Source organism: Sinohyriopsis cumingii, chromosome 13 (assembly GCF_028554795.1).
Source record: "Sinohyriopsis cumingii isolate HCF-2022 chromosome 13, ASM2855479v2, whole genome shotgun sequence".
NCBI lineage: Eukaryota > Metazoa > Mollusca > Bivalvia > Unionida > Unionidae > Sinohyriopsis > Sinohyriopsis cumingii.
Window position 1 is genome coordinate 10,024,212 of NC_142973.1, and position 22,429 is coordinate 10,046,640.

The window sequence follows — 22,429 nt, forward strand, 5'->3', positions numbered from 1 at the left end:
ACGCCATTTTTCAACACAAGATAGGCTATGTATGGCGGCCAGTATTAATAGTGGAGGAAGAACCCGGGAAAACCCCAGAAAGAACCACCGACCCTCGAGAAACTACTGGCAAGCTTTCTCACATATCCACATTGGCCGAATCTGAGACTCGAACCTACGCAGACAGAGGTGAGATGGCAGTGATCCGTAACGAAGAGTGCTTTATACCACTCTGCCACTCAGGGCCCCTCAGTGCAAATGTGTTCAACTGTCAGTGCATGCACTCTGGCTGAGGTTCAGGCAAGGGTTCAGATATGTGTCTATATGCAAATAATACAGTATCACTTATGGAACATGATGTTTTACATATTTCAGTCATTATTTCTAATGTACCATTGAGAAACAGGTGAATGCAGGGCAGTTTTGGCCGCTATATCTACTCTTTCACTGCCTTAATACCAATGTACCCTTTCATTGCCCTTAATAGCGATGTACCCTTTCATTGCCCTTAATATCAATGTACCCTTTCACTGTCTTTAATACCAATATACCCTTTCACTGCCCTTAATACCAATGTACCCTTTCATTGTCTTTAAATCCAATGTACCCTTCCACTGCCCTTAATACCAATGTACCCTTTCATTGTCTTTAAATCCAATGTACCCTTTCACTGCCCTTAATACAGATGTACCCTTTCACTGCCCTTAATACCAATGTGACAGGGCAGCCAACAAAACACTTCTTCTTGATTTTATGAGCAGATCATATTTCTTTAAGATTTGGGATGCTTTTGTACTACATACCAAACTTACTTTATCACACCTTGTTAACATATAACTTACATAGCATCATTACACTGTGTTGTAATTTCATGTCATAAAAAATGTAGGTCACATTGTGACAAAATCCAACAAACATTTCATAGAACATTCTGTTAATGCAGTTCAAATCATATGATAATTAGAATGTCAAACTTATATTCATCAGAAATATTTATAAAATTCTTTGAATTAATACATCTTTAATATCAAGGTTTTCATTGCATATTATGTAATTCATAGTGTTTCATATAATCTTATCTGACAAAAGCAATGACTAAAGATCCATTACAGACAATATAGATAACAACTCACTTGCTGGTCCTCTTCCATGTGCAAACATGAGATACCAGTCTTCATTGAGGTCAAAGAAGGTTGCAGCTGAGACAGCAGCTCGCTTTTTATGTGTGGCTGCAACTTTTATGGCCCGAGAAAATGAGCAAGTGAAGATCCCATTTTGCACACTTCCGCCTTTTCCAGTAATACCATATGTATTCTGCAAGTGATTCAATAACTTTATTAAATTAAATATAAAATACTTGTATAGTATTTTAATCTTTTATCTACATTTAAAAAAATCAATGTTGAGATGACTGATGACCAACAAAAAGGTTCATTCCCATAAAAATTTTAAAAAATAATTATTTTAAATATTTTTGGGAATTTTTTACATGAACCCAGGCATCATCAAATGTCTTTTTGTACAAGCCTCATGTTGATTATTACCATCCACTTAAAAGGAGTGATGTGGTGATAGCCAGATTTACAAGATGGTTGCTTTTGTGGCAATTTTTAATATAAAATGAACATCATTTTCATGAGGACCAACTAGATATCATAAAAAGTCTTCTGTGAGAGTCTTGTGTCAATATGGCTTTCCATTTATAAGAGTAGCAATAAAAAAAAAAATTAAGATGGTTGCTAAGGCAGCCATATTTGGACATCGAAAAACTGCAAGCTCCATTTGGTCATTTTCACTTCCTGGACTTCAAAGGTACAATGATGTCTGGCATTTCTGCGCACCTAGGGTTTGCGTCTCTGATATTGAAGCAAAACGCTTACCGAATTCCCTGACTGATGAAAACAAAATACTGCAATGCTTACCATTTGAAATGAGGCGATTGTCACCAGAATATTCTGTTTAAAATAATATTAATTTTGGACACATGGGTAACCACCCCCGTGTTTTTTCATGACTCACGATATGTCGGCATATTCTGCACACAGCTTTGAAAAGATATTATGCTTATCCTTCGGCCTATAGAAATGAAATACATTACTTTCGACTGTTTCTGTCAGCATTTCATTTGAGTAATTAGGTCAGGTTTATAGCTAGTTTTACAAAATTCAATGTAACAATGCCAATAAATGGCAAGAGATATTAAGCAAACTAAAGCAATCTTGTAAAAAACATTAGTAAAGTTCAACATTTTATAAAAACTAAGCTATTATGTGGAAGAAAAACAACAATGAATAGAATGTATTGTGTTTACAATGTTTTGTTTATGAGGAAGAATTACTAAAGAATTTAGAAACAGACTATATGTCAGGTAATTTCTTGAGAATGCTCTTCTAGTGGCAAATTGACATGCTGGGTAGCAGACCATAATGTACATGTGGGACAACTTCTTGGAAAATGGAAAACTTGGATTAAGAGGTAGAACTTTTTAAGGTATACATTTCCATCTTTTATATAATGTATTTATTTTTATGATTCTAAAAGATACAGAGTAAATAGGATTTTCTGGGTTACAGGTTTAAGAAGGTCATGGAGTGGGTCTTCATGTTGACATTTAGAAATCATATTTTCATAGGACTTTCAAGTTGAAATATAGAATATTTGTGTACACTTTATGAATATCAGTTTTCTTTATTAAAGTACAATCGTTCTTTCTTGAAACAAAATGGATTTTTGACCCAGAATAGAACATAAGCCAATGTTTACAGAAATGACGTATCACTGCGCAGAATTAGCCGATGCGCAGAATTGACCGACATAGTGGTAAATTGTAACAAAAAAGAGTTCATAACTTTATTTTTACAATTTTTATATATAGTAATTCATTCATTGCACTTTTAGAAGCTGGTATTGTCTAGTCTGGCAAAATTCATTTTCCCGGTTTTAATAGTTACAAAAGATAATGTACTTTATGCTAATTCAGGCTGATCTTTTGAGCACAAGGGAGCAGTCATTTTAGTTAGCTGTGTGCCTACTGTAAGTAAAATATCGAAAGTACATGAAAGTAATATAGAGGTATATTAATAATATCTCCACTGTGCAAGCTGCAAATGTAAACAACTTCACCTTACACCGACTATTATCTCAGAAGTTTACAACATCTGTACAGTGCCTCCATAAGCAGTCTTTTAGTTTAAACTCCATGTTGATATGACTATCTGTTCAGCAGGAGAGTAGTGATAACAAGATTTTCAAGATGGCTGCCAGACTGTATGTTGAAGCAGAGTCATTTTTATTTATTTTTATTTTAAACTAGACCATGGCATGAATGTGTGTCTGTAAAGTGCCAAGGTAAAATATTTTCCAGCAGGACAGTGTATGACTTAACTTCAACATTTCACTAAGGTAAACTGCTTTCCATCAGGCCAGTGTAAGAGATAACTTCAACATGTTACCAAAGTAAATTTTTTTCTAACAGGACAAAGCAAGGAGATAACTTCAACATGTTACCAAGGAAACATTAGCTAGGTTTCTAGACTGAGAGTATGTTCACATCTGTTGTAACTTTGGTCTTACTGCTCAACCAATCACTGGCAATCTCATTTGCATATCAACAGGAAATGTGTAATATCTGGAAGTTCTAAAGAATTTCCAATCCCTGTCTTATATTCTATCCCTGCTCTAATCAATGCTTACATCAACCAGTGGTTCATTTGATTTTCCCGGATTGTAGGATGAATGTGACGTTACTGCCCCTGATTGCACTGAACAGTCCGCAACACTGTCGTCACCCTGAAAGTAGAGGAGATAGAGACATAATAAGAAATATTTTTGATGTGGTTAGAATACTATCAGTGCAGTATCTCAAATAAGATAGGAAATAAAATCCTAAAGACTTTGCAGCAATCTCAGTCTTGTTCTGTGTGTGTGTCATTCTCACAAAAAAGAAAGTATTTTTTCTGCAGTAATTTTTCAGTCACATTTTGGATATTACAGTAACCTACACTGGCAATCAGTACATACAATAAATATAAATAAAACCTAGTTATTGTTCTGCAATTATATCGATAACAATAACAGTCTCAGTAGTGCTAACCTGTAGATAAAAGATAAAATAAACCATCAATTATATAAGTGTCAAGGCCAAACACCATGAACCTATATATATCCCATCTGAACCAATATAAATATGGAAATTATTATAACAGTTTTAAAATTTATTTTGTGATCATACCATGATTGGCAATAAAGGTAAACCATACAAAAGCTGAAATTGTTATCTCTGAACCCCAAAACAGTATCACTCATGGAACAAACAATAACATCAGTGGTATAACGACATGAAAAGTATGTTCCTGTCTTGTAAACAAAGACGGAAAATTCGAACAGCTGCCATATTTTGAAAGAGACCATTGAGAAAGTGTCTGATTTCAGCAAGTACTTACCTAAATGCTTCATCAAATAAAAAATGGCAAATCCACTCAACACTGCTGCATCACATTTAAATAGTGTTAAAGGGGACTGATGCTGTCTGAAAAGAATTTCCAGGAATTGATGACAAGACTATTTATTCCATTTAACTGCTAAGTGTTGAAACTAATTCATACTCTTCAGTAATAACAGGAGTTTCAAATTTATTTCAGTGGTGATCAGACTGGATGTCCGAATGACTCCATTTTCATTTTGGGACCAATGAGACATTATTAGGGTCAAGATGGCCCCATTTTCATTTGGGACCAAGGAGACATTATTAGGGATGACCCCATTTTCATTTGGGACCAATGAGACATCATTAGGGCCAAGAAGATATCGTATGAAGTCTTCTGATGGAGACTCCATGCAGATGTGAAATTCCATTTGTGGAGTAACGATAACAAGACCTTCAAGATGGCTGCCATGGTGGCCATATTAGATACTAGTGATATGATTTTCAAAAATGGTCAATGTGGTAGTTATAACAGATGTCTGAGCAGAGCCATTTTAAATTTTGTACCAACTCAACATCATAACAAATCTTTCAGCAGAAACCCCATCTTGATATGGCTTTGTGTTAATGAGTAATAGTGACAAAAAGAATTTCAAGATGATTGATGTGGTGACCATACTGGAGGCCATTTTCACTTAGGTTCAACTAGAAATTATAAGAAGTCTTTCTTTAAAAAAGACTTGTAGATATCACCATCCATTCAGCAGAAGTACCAATAATGAAATTTTCAAGATGGCTGCAGTGGCAGCCACACTTGATGTTCAAGAGGCATCATTTTCCTTTAGGAACAACTAGACCTTGGAATAAATGTGTGTGTGTGGTTTCATGGCAATCCTCCTAGCAGTTTGGGAGGAGTAGCAATAATAAACTTGTGCTAACAGATGGTTGGGTATAAGACAAGAGGAAAATGAAAATCCAATAAATGCTTTGGATATAAAACCAGCAAAGCTAACATCAATAAAATTATGCTATTTTGACAACTGAAGAAAAATGTATCTCTTGCAACAGAATTTTCTGATAATGAAAAATGGTGTTGCAAAGAAAAAGAAAGCTGACAAATTCCTATTGAGAATAGTCTTTCATTTGTTCATATATATCTTGTTCCAAAATGATTGAAAGTCAAATTTAGAGCAAAAATGTTAAACTAATTTGCTGCATATACAGAGATAAGAAAAAGCACTATCTACTTATCTATACTGGAAATTCAGTTGGAATGACATCTTGCCAAGTTGAAACAAATAGAAATTGGATCAATCAGAAATAATTTTAGAGATTAATGTCAGGAATTTGAGGTTAAAGGTCCTGATTTCAGGCTATGACTTTAGAAGTACTCACAGTTCTCATGCTTTTTACAGTTTTCTTTCTGGATGAAATCTTTTTTTTTTTCAGAAACACCAAAAACCCTTGCTGGATATAATATAAAAAGAATGTTGGTGTAAAAAATGTGCTTATTTAAATTCAAAAGTTATTTCTATTTGAAGACCATCACATCACATCTGAATTAATCATATGACCATGTCCCAAAAGACTTGATGTATCACTAGAAAAGGAAGCACAACTAATGAATTCATATAAATTTTCATTTATAGAAAAAAATGTTAGACAAAAAGCCCTTCAAAACCAAATGCCTAATATAAAAAGAAGGAATGAATTTTTACCACTTAGATCAAATTGTTGCTGTAATATGCACATTTCAATGTAATCTGACCAAGGACTGTACAATTACTACAGTCTGACCAAAGACTGCACATTCAATGCAGTCTGACCATGGACTGCACATTTACCAGTAATGCAGTCTGACCTTGGACTGTATATTTAATGCAGTCGGACCAAGGACTGTATATTAATGGCAGTAAGTGTCAAGCACACCTAAAACATGGGATTCTGCTTGAAAATTGTCCCAGTAGTCAGCCAGTACCTAAGTACATGGGTGAATCTGCTATATTAAGTGGGGCAGCCTGCAAGCATTTTATTGTGAAATATCCCAACTGAAAGTAAATCCTGCTTGCAACAACTTTTACCTCAATGGCAATGCTTTTGAGTGCATTTATTCAAAATGAGTCCAACTCCATGCACGATTTCAACACTTGGGAGAAATTACCTCTCTCTTGCCAAAATTGGGGAAAGATGGTTCAAAATCGTCACATGAATGTAAGATTTTGCATATTTTCATGTCAAATTACTCAAATGCTGATGATATTCTATTACAAGGTTTTGAAAATACAGAAACTCTTTTCCTATATTCCTCCATTACAGCTGATGTATAACATAAAATGGCAACCTTGAAATCATGTTAGAAAAAAAGCTGGCAGCCATTTCCATACCAGAAGGTCTCTTTTTATACATCTGTATGAAATATTAAAAACAATCATCATCTGTATTTGTAACAGACATGGTCCAGTGAGTCATGACTAGGCCACTTGGGGCCCCCATCTGTATTTGTAATGGACATGGTCCAATGAGTCATGACTCAGCCACTTGGGGCCCCCATCTGTATTTGTAATGGACATGGTCCAATGAGTCATGACTCAGCCACTTGGGGTCCCCATCTGTATTTGTAATGGACATGGTCCAGTGAGTCATGACTCAGCCACTTGGGGTCCCCATCTGTATTTGTAATGGATATGATCCAATGAGTCATGACTTGCTTCAGACTGGTCTACACAACTTTTAATTTTCACTCGTTTTTCATTCATCACATACAAATTCTGGCAGAAATTCTGCAGAAAAGCCACACATCATTTCCAGTACATATGATGATCAATATGCACAAAAACTGACTACAAACATGAAACTTCTCTTTCCATATTTCCAACGTCCTCTCTGAAGGTAAAATTCACAAAAGGTCAACATTTTACTCTGATTAGTAAGTAATACATTGTATAGAGGAATGCAATCTTGAAATAAATAGAAGGCAAAGTGTGGCATAACGTGAAATGCTAATGAACTCTTTCACTCTTTACCTCTAATGAACCAAATTATGTTTTCACAAAAGTTTATTTCTTGCCTTTTGTGTTGTAAGAAAATTAGCTTTTAACAGTGTTCATTATTCTAGTTTGTTGACTTGTGTCTACCTGGTAAATAAACAGCAATGATTCCTTTAACACAAAAGAGTCTATTAATATGATATGGAACTAATGATGCCATATGATCTTATGCCAACTTTATTTCAGTAGCACTTGTAAGCAACAAACACAATTATTACAATGTAGTCTTAATTTATGTAGGTAAGAAGAATCAACAGATAAATTTGTTTTGTCTTGATGACTTGTAGTTAAAAATAGTTATTTTTTTTACAAGAACACAACTACTACCATTGTTACTTTTGAAGGCAATGTCTCTACAAAACAAGAATAAAATATGTACTATTAAATAATTGTGGTTTACACTATACAAAAACCCTTATAATATTAATTATTTATTTAGCTGGCTATAAGGAACATCTGAAAATAACTGGAACAAAAATTACAAGTGATGAGAGATAGAAGGTTAGAAATCATAAGATATTGTGTTTAAAATTCCCCAAAATATTTTCAGAATTCAAAAAAATTAATTTCACCATAAAAAAGATTCCCAATTCTAGATATGGCATCCTCAAAACTTTATTGTTGGAATCATTCTGATGTATTTAGCAAATTCTGACAGTAAATTAAATTCAAAGATGAGTTGTGGGAGGTTTAGTGACAGTAAATTAAATTCAAAGATGAGTTGTGGGAGGTTTAGTGACAGTAAATTAAATTCAAAGATGAGTTGTGGGAGGTTTAGTGACAGTAAATTAAATTCAAAGATGAGTTGTGGGAGGTTTAGTGACAGTAAATTAAATTCAAAGATGAGTTGTGGGAGGTTTAGCAAATTCTGACAGTAAATTAAATTCAAAGGTGAGTTGTGGGAGGTTTAGTGACAGTAAATTAAATTCAAAGATGAGTTGTGGGAGGTTTAGCGACAGTAAATTAAATTCAAAGGTGAGTTGTGGGAGGTTTAGTGACAGTAAATTAAATTCAAAGGTGAGTTGTGGGAGGTTTAGTGACAGTAAATTAAATTCAAAGGTGAGTTGTGGGAGGTTTAGTGACAGTAAATTAAATTCAAAGGTGAGTTGTGGGAGGTTTAGCAAATTCTGACAGTAAATTAAATTCAAAGATGAGTTGTGGGAGGTTTAGCGACAGTAAATTAAATTCAAAGGTGAGTTGTGGGAGGTTTAGTGACAGTAAATTAAATTCAAAGATGAGTTGTGGGAGGTTTAGTGACAGTAAATTAAATTCAAAGGTGAGTTGTGGGAGGTTTAGTGACAGTAAATTAAATTCAAAGGTGAGTTGTGGGAGGTTTAGTGACAGTAAATTAAATTCAAAGGTGAGTTGTGGGAGGTTTAGCAAATTCTGACAGTAAATTAAATTCAAAGGTGAGTTGTGGGAGGTTTAGTGACAGTAAATTAAATTCAAAGGTGAGTTGTGGGAGGTTTAGTGACAGTAAATTAAATTCAAAGGTGAGTTGTGGGAGGTTTAGTGACAGTAAATTAAATTCAAAGATGAGTTGTGGGAGGTTTAGTGACAGTAAATTAAATTCAAAGGTGAGTTGTGGGAGGTTTAGCAAATTCTGACAGTAAATTAAATTCAAAGGTGAGTTGTGGGAGGTTTAGTGACAGTAAATTAAATTCAAAGGTGAGTTGTGGGAGGTTTAGTGACAGTAAATTAAATTCAAAGATGAGTTGTGGGAGGTTTAGCAAATTCTGACAGTAAATTAAATTCAAAGGTGAGTTGTGGGAGGTTTAGTGACAGTAAATTAAATTCAAAGGTGAGTTGTGGGAGGTTTAGTGACAGTAAATTAAATTCAAAGGTGAGTTGTGGGAGGTTTAGTGACAGTAAATTAAATTCAAAGGTGAGTTGTGGGAGGTTTAGCAAATTCTGACAGTAAATTAAATTCAAAGGTGAGTTGTGGGAGGTTTAGTGACAGTAAATTAAATTCAAAGGTGAGTTGTGGGAGGTTTAGCAAATTCTGACAGTAAATTAAATTCAAAGATGAGTTGTGGGAGGTTTAGTGACAGTAAATTAAATTCAAAGGTGAGTTGTGGGAGGTTTAGTGACAGTAAATTAAATTCAAAGGTGAGTTGTGGGAGGTTTAGCAAATTCTGACAGTAAATTAAATTCAAAGATGAGTTGTGGGAGGTTTAGCGACAGTAAATTAAATTCAAAGGTGAGTTGTGGGAGGTTTAGTGACAGTAAATTAAATTCAAAGGTGAGTTGTGGGAGGTTTAGCAACAGTAAATTAAATTCAAAGATGAGTTGTGGGAGGTTTAGTGACAGTAAATTAAATTCAAAGGTGAGTTGTGGGAGGTTTAGCGACAGTAAATTAAATTCAAAGGTGAGTTGTGGGAGGTTTAGCAAATTCTGACAGTAAATTAAATTCAAAGATGAGTTGTGGGAGGTTTAGCGACAGTAAATTAAATTCAAAGGTGAGTTGTGGGAGGTTTAGTGACAGTAAATTAAATTCAAAGGTGAGTTGTGGGAGGTTTAGCAACAGTAAATTAAATTCAAAGGTGAGTTGTGGGAGGTTTAGTGACAGTAAATTAAATTCAAAGGTGAGTTGTGGGAGGTTTAGTGACAGTAAATTAAATTCAAAGATGAGTTGTGGGAGGTTTAGCAACAGTAAATTAAATTCAAAGGTGAGTTGTGGGAGGTTTAGTGACAGTAAATTAAATTCAAAGGTGAGTTGTGGGAGGTTTAGCAAATTCTGACAGTAAATTAAATTCAAAGATGAGTTGTGGGAGGTTTAGCGACAGTAAATTAAATTCAAAGGTGAGTTGTGGGAGGTTTAGTGACAGTAAATTAAATTCAAAGGTGAGTTGTGGGAGGTTTAGCAAATTCTGACAGTAAATTAAATTCAAAGGTGAGTTGTGGGAGGTTTAGTGACAGTAAATTAAATTCAAAGGTGAGTTGTGGGAGGTTTAGTGACAGTAAATTAAATTCAAAGGTGAGTTGTGGGAGGTTTAGTGACAGTAAATTAAATTCAAAGGTGAGTTGTGGGAGGTTTAGTGACAGTAAATTAAATTCAAAGATGAGTTGTGGGAGGTTTAGCAAATTCTGACAGTAAATTAAATTCAAAGATGAGTTGTGGGAGGTTTAGTGACAGTAAATTAAATTCAAAGATGAGTTGTGGGAGGTTTAGTGACAGTAAATTAAATTCAAAGGTGAGTTGTGGGAGGTTTAGTGACAGTAAATTAAATTCAAAGGTGAGTTGTGGGAGGTTTAGTGACAGTAAATTAAATTCAAAGGTGAGTTGTGGGAGGTTTAGCAAATTCTGACAGTAAATTAAATTCAAAGGTGAGTTGTGGGAGGTTTAGTGACAGTAAATTAAATTCAAAGATGAGTTGTGGGAGGTTTAGTGACAGTAAATTAAATTCAAAGGTGAGTTGTGGGAGGTTTAGTGACAGTAAATTAAATTCAAAGGTGAGTTGTGGGAGGTTTAGCAAATTCTGACAGTAAATTAAATTCAAAGGTGAGTTGTGGGAGGTTTAGTGACAGTAAATTAAATTCAAAGATGAGTTGTGGGAGGTTTAGTGACAGTAAATTAAATTCAAAGGTGAGTTGTGGGAGGTTTAGCAAATTCTGACAGTAAATTAAATTCAAAGATGAGTTGTGGGAGGTTTAGTGACAGTAAATTAAATTCAAAGATGAGTTGTGGGAGGTTTAGTGACAGTAAATTAAATTCAAAGATGAGTTGTGGGAGGTTTAGTGACAGTAAATTAAATTCAAAGATGAGTTGTGGGAGGTTTAGTGACAGTAAATTAAATTCAAAGGTGAGTTGTGGGAGGTTTAGTGACAGTAAATTAAATTCAAAGGTGAGTTGTGGGAGGTTTAGTGACAGTAAATTAAATTCAAAGATGAGTTGTGGGAGGTTTAGTGACAGTAAATTAAATTCAAAGGTGAGTTGTGGGAGGTTTAGTGACAGTAAATTAAATTCAAAGATGAGTTGTGGGAGGTTTAGTGACAGTAAATTAAATTCAAAGGTGAGTTGTGGGAGGTTTAGCAAATTCTGACAGTAAATTAAATTCAAAGGTGAGTTGTGGGAGGTTTAGTGACAGTAAATTAAATTCAAAGGTGAGTTGTGGGAGGTTTAGTGACAGTAAATTAAATTCAAAGGTGAGTTGTGGGAGGTTTAGCAAATTCTGACAGTAAATTAAATTCAAAGGTGAGTTGTGGGAGGTTTAGTGACAGTAAATTAAATTCAAAGATGAGTTGTGGGAGGTTTAGCGACAGTAAATTAAATTCAAAGGTGAGTTGTGGGAGGTTTAGTGACAGTAAATTAAATTCAAAGGTGAGTTGTGGGAGGTTTAGTGACAGTAAATTAAATTCAAAGGTGAGTTGTGGGAGGTTTAGTGACAGTAAATTAAATTTAAAGGTGAGTTGTGGGAGACACATGAATGATGTCACTTAAAACAGTGTTCCCAGAGAGAACTACCAAGCAATAATCAAAGATTCATCACATTACATTTTTGCTGACTTTCCAAATAAAAATAGGAACTGGGGAAGAAAAGCTTTATTATTGGACTGACTATACAAATATATTTAGAGCAAGCACCCAAATGATTCATACAGCAAATGTATCTCAACTGGCTGACGAGTTCATAGCCATCCAAAATTTCTGAAAAAGCTCAATAAATTTGGCTCCTGATTGTTCAGTTACGATGCAATTACATACCCAGAGCACAGCCAACTGAAGAAAAAACTTGTGTATTATATGTTGACCAATTCTGTAACAATTCCTCTGTGTAGCAAAATACTGAAAAAACTGTGACAACATTCCAAAGAAAAGGCTTTTGGCTATCATATTAACATACTTTTTTCAAAAGAACATTGAAAAAATATCAACATTTCAGAACAGACATCCAATTTCAAATCATATAAGGTCACATTTTACAATTTTATTATCTTAAATTCAAGGAATAAGGTGAGACCTTTTAGCCACCATTTGTAAGCTAGTAAGTTGTTATGGGGTTTAATGCCATTTTTCAGCACGAGATAGGCTATACTTGGCAGCCAGTGTAACTGGTGGATGAAGAACCTGGGAAAATCGTGGGAAGAATAACTGACCCATGAAAAAGCTACTAGCAAGCTTTCTTGTGAAGTTAAAGTACAAACACTTCTTTTTTGTTGGTTAAAACTGACCCTAAAAAATCCTTACTAAGGAAACATTTCTTGATCTCATCACATCTCATGGAAGGAAAACCTGCTAGAAGATCATACTTCTCTTGGAAATTACCACACCACTATTAATTAATGTGTGTTGACATGTTGCCACTTAATTTAATGGAAATTACCACATCACTATTAATTAATGTCTGTTGACTTGTTGCCACTTAATTTAATGGGTTAAATCAGTCTAAACTTTTTAATATATGCTTTGTTAAGCACTGCAATATTGGGAGATTTTGTGCCTGCAAATCAGAGAGCTCCCATCATATCCAAATGGAGCTAACTCTCCTAGTTAATGCATATATACATACATGCAAGCACGCACACACACACACACACACACACACACACACACACATACATACTGTTACATGTTTAGACTCTTACAAAATGTAACAAGAAAAAAGCACAAGCTTTGCAAAATTTAAAAATTTATTTCCCTAGACAAACAAGTTAAAAAAAGATAAGAACTTATGGTTTTGAGAATCAAATCCAAAATTAATCCAAGAATGAAAAAACAGAAGTCCTATTATCAAAAAGTTCTAAATGAAACTGAGTTTGAGTCCCGATGAAATCCAAAATGGAAGATGATATCATTTGTAACCTGTGAAGCGCTGCAGTGTCAACAGTCTTTTGTTGAATCATGAAAAATATTATTCTGGTTTTTGAATCCTATATAAATTTTGATAAATGTCCTTGTCCAAGAATTTTTTTTAGAGCACTAGTATTTCCAGGGAAAAGAATCACTTTTCTTAAAAATAATTTGAAGAAAATAAAATAATTAGCTCAAATCTAAACACAACATAAAACAACTTGACTCCTTAAGTGTTAAGGCATGCATGACAATTCCTTCTCAAAACATTAATAATAAGTCTAACTACAATGCATAACAAATTCCTAGATGGAGGTCAAGAGTTCATCCTTCTGAGAAAACCAAACGTTTGTAACAATAAACGCATGTTATTTGTCATGTACTCCAAGTATGGCCTTGATTCCACTTTATGAATCTTACTTTGAGAAAGATTAAAAAAATAAAATAAGTTTTTACCAAAAACTATCACTGGTTATGAATCAAGGTCAGGAACTTGGTCAGCATTAGATACAATGTCTCATAAAGTTGTTTACATCAAAAATATTTTTTTTTTTAAAGTCAAAACTTAACTCTATTCTGGACAAAATAAAATCCAGTAAATAAAGTTACATTACAACAACATGTAATAGAATTAAAAAAATTAAAACTAACAAACAAACAATTAAACTAAATCAAATATACATAACAATACATACATACATACATATGATGGATATATTCTTTATGATACTGTCAGTATGTACTATTTGTGATGAGCTTCAATTAAACAAAATTTATCTAAAACACAAATGTCTTCTGCATGCATTTCAGTGCTGTGTACTACAATAGATCTAGGTCTATCACAATTATACTACCATGGATCTAGGTCTATCACATTTATACTACCATGGCTCTAGGTCTATCACATTTATATTACAATTCATCTAGGTCTATCACATTTATACTACCATGAATCTAGGTCTATCACATTTATACTACCAAGCATACAGGTCTATAATATTTATACTACCATGGATCTAGGTCTATCACATTTATACTACCATGGATCTAGGTCTATCACTTTTATACTACCATGGATCTAGGTCTATCACAATTATACTACCTAGCATACAGATCTATAGTATTTATACTACCATGAATCTAGGTCTATCACATTTATACTACCATGCATCTAAGTCTATCAAATTTATACTACCATGGATCTAGGTCTATCACATTTATACTACCATGGATCTAGGTCCATCATATTTATATTACAATGCATTTAGGTTTATCACATTTATACTACCATGAATCTAGGTCTATCACATTTATACTACCATGGATCAAGGTCTATCATATTTATACTACCATGTGTCTAGGTCTATCACATTTATACTACTATGAATCTAGGTCTATCACATTTATACTACCATGCATCTAGGTCTATCACATTTATACTACCATGGATCTAGGTCTATCACATTTATACTACCATGGATATAGGTCTATCACATTTATACTACCATGAATCTAGGTCTATCACATTTATACTACCATGAATCTAGGTCTATCACATTTATACTATCATGGATCTAAGTCTACCAAATTTATACTACCATGGATCTAGGTCTATCACATTTATATTACAATGCATCTAGGTTTATCACATTTATATTACCATGAATCTAGGTCTATCACATTTATACTACCATGCATCTAGGTCCATCATATTTATATTACAATGCATCTAGGTTTATCACATTTATTCTACCATGGATCTAGGTCCATCATATTTATATTACAATGCATCTAGGTTTATCACATTTATATTACCATGAATCTAGGTCTATCACATTTATACTACCATGCATCTAGGTCCATCATATTTATATTACAATGCATCTAGGTTTATCACATTTATTCTACCATGGATCTAGGTCCATCATATTTATATTACAATGCATCTAGGTTTATCACATTTATGCTACAATGCATCTGGGTCTATCACATTTATACTACCATGGATCTAGGTCTATCACATTTATACTACCATGGATCTAGGTCTATCATATTTATACTACCATGAATCTAGGTCTATCACATTTATACTATCATGGATCTAAGTCTACCAAATTTATACTACCATGGATCTAGGTCTATCACATTTATACTACCATGCATCTAGGTCTATCACATTTATATTATAATGCATCTAGGTTTATCACATTTATATTACCATGAATCTAGGTCTATCACATTCATACTACCATGCATCTAGGTCCATCATATTTATATTACAATGCATCTAGGTTTATCACATTTATACTACCATGGATCCAGGTCTATCACATTTATACTACCATGAATCTAGGTCTATCACATTTATACTACAATGCATCTAGGTCTATCACATTTATACTACCATGGATCTAGGTCTATCACATTTATACTACAATGCATCTAGGTCCATCATATTTATATTACAATGCATCTAGGTTTATCACATTTATACTACAATGCATCTAGGTCTATCACATTTATACTACCATGGATCTAGGTCTATCACATTTATACTACTATGGATCTAGGTCTGTCACATTTATACTACCATGGATCTAGGTCTATCACATTTATACTACCATGCATCTAGGTCCATCATATTTATATTACAATGCATCTAGGTTTATCACATTTATACTACCATGAATCTAGGTCTATCACATTTATACTACCATGGATCTAGGTCTATCACATGTATACTACCAAGCATCTAGCTCTATCATATTTGCAGATGGATAGGTTATTCTCCAGAAATACTTCGTAATGGTTAAGTAATGACACTCAACTCTAGCAACTCACCATTTTAGTGTCAGATGAGAAACCCAGTGACATCCAGTAATTATCAGAAACAGGAATACTGGCTTTCATTTCAAAGTCAATAGAACTCCCTCCATTATCAGCCCAGGTAATCAGGAATGTACTGTCACGGAAACAACCTTTACTCTTTCCACAGGCTGGATCAAAAAAGTTCCCCTTGATTGGCAGAAAAATAGAAGAAATTTATTCAATCAATGTATTTACACTTTTTGTTTTAAGAAAACAAAATTCTCTCTCTTCCTATCTCTCTCATTATCTTCTATCTATCTGTCTCACCCTGGGTGTCTCTTTGGAGGATCAAGGGAATATAGTGATCAGCAGGTACAAATAATAAAACTTGTTATAAATTATGGTAAGGATATAGCATGCAAATTATTAACTTTAATGAGTCAAGTTTAACGAGTTTCTCAAGTGTCATTGAAATATTATAACACAGATAAAAATCAATGTCAGTGCACAATGAGTTTTATAATGGTACAACCCATACAAATTCAAACCTGTATCAACTGTCAGTGCATAATGAGTTTTATATTGGTACAACCCATACAAATTCAAACCTGTAAATCAACTGTCAGTGCATAATGAGTTTTATAATGGCACAACCCATACAAATTCAAACCTGTAAATCAACTGTCAGCACATAATGAGTTTTATAATGGTACAACCCATACAAATTCAAACCTGTAAATCAACTGTCAGTGCATAATGAGTTTTATAATGGCACAACCCATACAAATTCAAACCTGTAAATCAACTGTCAGCGCATAATGAGTTTTATAATGGTACAACCCATACAAATTCAAACCTTTAAATCAACTGTCAGCGCATAATGAGTTTTATAATGGTACAACCCATACAAATTCAAACCTGTAAATCAACTGTCAGCGCATAATGAGTTTTATAATGGTACAACCCATACAAATTCAAACCTGTAAATCAACTGTCAGTGCACAATGAGTTTTATAATGGTACAACCCATACAAATTCAAACCTGTAAATCAACTGTCAGTGCATAATGAGTTTTATAATGGTACAACCCATACTAATTCAAACCTGTAAATCAACTGTCAGCGCATAATGAGTTTTATAATGGTACAACCCATACAAATTCAAACCTGTAAATCAACTGTCAGTGCACAATGAGTTTTATAATGGTACAACCCATACAAATTCAAACTGTAAATCAACTGCCAGTGCACAATGAGTTTTATAATGGTACAACCCATACAAATTCAAACCTGTAAATCAACTGCCAGTGCACAATGAGTTTTATAATGGTACAACCCATACAAATTCAAACTAAAAAGAGTCTTTCAAAGTGATTGATGTTCTGCTGGTTGAAAAGAATGTCCAAAATATCAAGATTAGTCCATTTCTGACTTAAAGCTGTTGAGTGCTGAAACCATCTTTGAATTCTTTGGCCATAACAAGAGTTTCAAATTAGCTGCTGTCGAGAAGCCAAGTGTTTACATAACTTTTAGTTTTGGAAAGAGCAATGACAAACTGTTTTCAAGATGGATACTGCAGTAGCCATACTGGGTATCAGATTGGCAAAATGTCTACCTAGTATCAACTAAATGTGAAAACATGAGGTCAGCCATCTCAGATAAAAAGTGATAAGATTTACAAGATGGCCATTGTGGCAGTCATATTAGAATTCTGGATCAGAACCAATGTCGTTTACGACCTACTTGAGAACATGGAGAGAGACAGAGTATGACCACTTTTTGGCTGACTGCTGATGGCCACCTATTCTTAGTTACAAAGCCTAGTTGTATCATTAGGACCACGGAACCATCAAACTGGGATTTGAGAGTGTTCAGATTTGGGTCCATTATAAGATAATCCAGCTCACTCACCTTGCATGCAAAAGCAAATGTAACTGCCTACCAGTAAGCATGTCTCATATGATAGAGGCTCACGCTACCAGTAAGCATGTCTCATATGATAGAGGCTCATGCTACCAGTAAGCATGTCTCATATGATAGTGGCTCACACTACCAGTAAGCACGTCACATATGAGTGGCTCATGCTACCAGTAAGCATGTCTCATATGAGTGACTCACGCTACCAGTAAGCATGTCTCATAGATAGAGGCTCATGCTACCAGTAAGCATGTCTCATATGATAGAGGTTCATGCTACCAGTAAGCATGTCTCATATGATAGTGACTCATGCTACCAGTAAGCATGTCTCATATGATAGTGGCTCATGCTACCAGTAAGCATGTCTCATATGATAGTGGCTCACACTACCAGTAAGCATGTCTCACATGATAGTGGCTCACGCTACCAGTAAGCATGTCTCACATGATAGTGGCTCACGCTACCAGTAAGCATGTCTCATATGATAGCGATTCAGCATGATACTGAAGAATAAGGTTCAAACTGACCTGACTTCAGCCACATCAAAAAACCCACAAAAAATTCCATTTAGGACATAGGGTGAGAGATTTTGGCCAGTTAAAGTCAAATTTGGCTAGCAGGTCTCTTAGAGTTTTAGCATGATCAATATCTCTTCCTACATTATACCTGAAACTGTCAGATATCATGGAGTGGTAGCCTTTGATAGTAACTGTACCTAACTCTTCAGTGTATAAGAACTAAAGATGAAAGTCAGCCATCTGCAGGACTCAGGCACTCAAAGGGACAGTGCTGTTTGACCTTGCACCAAACATGCCATTTTCCCTCAAAGCCTTCAAAGTGGTGGGCCATTTAACTTGTGAGATTCTCTCCAAAACTAACGGTTTAAAAAATTCCTTTCCTTGCAAGGCTTTCCTGACCTTGGCCCACAAGCATGACACACCCATGACTGCTGCTATTTGAAACAGTTCAGCCTCACCAGAAAAACTTTTCGCAAAATAGGTGTATCATTGCTAAATCTAACATGGAAGATGCTGCCACAAGCTTACGAAGAACAACCTCATCTACTTTGCAAAAAAAGTGGGATCATCAAGTTTACTGTTGAAATGTTCTAATCTAATGTCTGCCAGCCTTTAGTCAACCAGTCAAGTTACTTGATGCATTAAAGTCTGCCAGCCTTTAGTCAACCAGTCAAGTTACCTGATGCATAAAAGTCTGCCAGCCTTTAGTCAACCAGTCAAGTTACCTGATGCATGAAAGTCTGCCAGCCTTTAGTCAACCAGTCAAGTTACCTGATGCATGAAAGTCTGCCAGCCTTTAGTCAACCAGTCAAGTTACCTGATGCATGAAAGTCTGCCAGCCTTTAGTCAACCAGTCAAGTTACCTAATGCATGAAAGTCTGCCAGCCTTTAGTCAACCAGTCAAGTTACCTGATGCATGAAAGTCTGCCAGCCTTTAGTCAATCAGTCAAGTTACCTGATGCATGAAAGTCTGCCACCCTTTAGTCAACCAGTCAAGTTACCTGATGCATGAAAGTCTGCCAGCCTTTAGTCAACCAGTCAAGTTACCTGATGCATAAAAGTCTGCCAGCCTTTAGTCAACCAGTCAAGTTACCTGATGCATGAAAGTCTGCCAGCCTTTAGTCAACCAGTCAAGTTACCTGATGCATGAAAGTCTGCCAGCCTTTAGTCAACCAGTCAAGTTACCTGATGCATGAAAGTCTGCCAGCCTTTAGTCAACCAGTCAAGTTACCTGATGCATGAAAGTCTGCCAGCCTTTAGTCAACCAGTCAAGTTACCTGATGCATGAAAGTCTGCCAGCCTTTAGTCAACCAGTCAAGTTACCTGATGCATGAAAGTCTGCCTTGCCATGGGTGACACTGCATTCCGATTGACAACTCACTCCTAAAGTAATGTTAACAAAGTAAGATGCTTCAGTTATAAATTCATCATTTTACAGTTTGTATTCAGCAATAACATTTGATTAAATTCGACCAGATATGCAAATCTCATTTGCAAGAACTACAGATCTCTCAAACTGATACTCTAGGTCCAATGGAGTTTGTGCTATCAAAATTTCACTGTATCTCAATATTAAATAAAAAATTTATCTTTCATTAGCTATTTTCATGTCAGCCTGTATTATATTTGTTGAGTCATGACCAGTTTGACAAGGGAAAATACATTTTTAGGAGAGTGAAAAATCTTAACAGTAGAACCCCTGAATTAAAGAAATTTCCACAACAAGGTGCAATGAGAATTTAAGTCTTAATTTTGACTGTTAAAATGTTACAGACATAATTCACCATAATCATTCAAGGTTATTTACATTGAACTGACACAGACATTGCCCACTGCTACCTAAAAATAAAAAGCTTACTTTTATAATCAACATGACTTTGTTCTGCTAAAAAATTTAAATATGGTAGCAACCAAAATGTAGAGCAATAAGCTGGTTGGTAATATCTCTTGTTTATAATGTACAACATTTTTAATAGTCAAAATAGATTATTTCATGAAACTTAGTAGTCATCTGGGAATAAGCAGTCAAATTCAAATTATTTCATGAACCTTAATAGTCATCTGGGAATATGCAGTCAAATTCAAATTATTTCATGAACCTTAATAGTCATCTGGGAATATGCAGTCAAATTCAAATTATTTCATGAACCTTAATAGTCATCTGGGAATATGCAGTCAAATTCAAATTATTTCATGAAACTTAGTAGTCATATGGGAATATGCAGTCAAATTCAATTATTTCATGAACCTTAATAGTCATCTGGGATGAAGTATACTCTGCCTAATTTGGCTTATACTAATGGGAAAATAGCTTTAATTTAAAAATAAAAATTAACAATTTACTGTACAGTATTTATTTTTATCCATACATTTTTATCTGGACTTTTCGCTCATCCTGATAAATAAAATATATACTGGACTTGCAATTTAATATTATCATTTTTTTATCAAAACAATCATTTATCTGGAAAAAAATTCATGTCAAATATGTAGTCTGGATAATTGACATTTGACTGTTCAACAATACTTATGCACACAAAAAAACCCACATCAGACTACAAGAGACTTACTCCAGATGGCACTGTTGTCACCACAGGGGAAGGTGTAGTAACTCCACCACCACCACCTGGTACGTTTGAATCAGGTGTAAGCTCTCGACTCTCTACATTCACCCAGTATGTTTGTTTTGCCTGTACAATGGTTGCTCTGCAAAATTTAGAAGAAAACATATCACTTTTTTGGGATACATCAATCTTTATTCCAGTGAAACTGTTTTTCAAGAGATCATTACATAATGCAATGTAGAGTTGGGTACCACAAAATCTTTTGTACCATGGTAAACTGAGGTATTTTCTGTACCATGGTAAACTGATGTATTTTCCGTACCATGGTGAACTGAGGTATTTTCTGTACCATGGTGAACTAAGGTATTTTCTGTACCATGGTAAACTGAGGTATTTTCTGTACCATGGTAAACTGAGGTATTTTCTGTACCATGGTGAACTGAGGTATTTTCTGTACCATTACCATGGTGAACTGAGGTATTTTCTGTACATTCCATGATATACACCACAGTATATCAGAACTATATTATAATAGATAATCTATAACAGATAAAACTATTTGGTAAAAAAAAATTAATTTCTGGAATTGTTTTGTCATGAGAAATGACAATATGCTTTTAATCTTTAAATTTTAAGATTACTCTGGAATTTTCCTACATTTCTTAATGACAGAAACTGATGGAAGTATGGTTATGGTGTACAAGCACTGTGATTATGTACTGCCAGAAAAAATACCATGGTAACCAGTATACTGATAATACAGTGAACATCTATTAGAATGACATGTATTTTTCATGCTAAGAGTTTATTAATAATCTCAGCTTTTAATTTCAAATTTAAATTTTGCAAAAATAAACAATGCATATAAAGGTACCCACTTTAACTAATTGATTCAAAAACTACTCTTCCTATCTTAAGAAATTTCATGGCTCAACCTCCCTCCAACCTGAAATTTTGACTCCTAAAATTCATTTTCAGTGGGATTTAAAATGCATCCGGATTAAACAGAGTGATCACATATATGCCAATTTAGTCATGACACTGCTTTGATTTTGTTACAATTGTAGATCTGTAGTGGAATTGTTATCTTCTACAGATCTGTAGTAGAATCACCATCTTATACAGATTTGCATGTGTGTGTGTGATTTTTATTTTTAACATAGCTTTAACAATTTTTGAGTCATATCGCTACGATGTCTGCAGTGTAACAGTTTATAGTGATGTCTAGCACTGAGGCATCATGCCGCAAACATGTAGCATGATGTCCCACCCAGTCACATTATCCTGTCACCAGGCAACCAGTTCTAACACTAACCTCTTAATGCTGAGCATCAAGCGAGGCAGCTGTTAGTACCATTTCTGAAAGTCTTCGGTATGACTCGG

The 22,429-nt window shown here is 34.5% G+C and overlaps 1 protein-coding gene across 6 annotated transcripts in view; it reads right to left on the reverse strand.

Moving 5' to 3' along the window:
• The window catches only part of LOC149784930 (ferric reductase 1-like), a 112,455-nt gene that overhangs the window by 60,073 nt on the left and 29,953 nt on the right, over window positions 1–22,429 (reverse strand). For all 6 annotated transcript variants that reach the window (XM_089978561.1, XM_089978559.1, XM_089978563.1 and 3 more), the window contains exons 5-8: window positions 21,053–21,188; window positions 16,082–16,255; window positions 3,673–3,768; window positions 1,113–1,293 (exon numbers count right to left, since the gene is read on the reverse strand). In XM_089978561.1, the coding sequence (XP_089834687.1) occupies window positions 1,113–1,293; window positions 3,673–3,768; window positions 16,082–16,255; window positions 21,053–21,188 (587 nt within the window). The remainder of the gene's footprint in view (window positions 1–1,112; window positions 1,294–3,672; window positions 3,769–16,081; window positions 16,256–21,052; window positions 21,189–22,429) is intronic.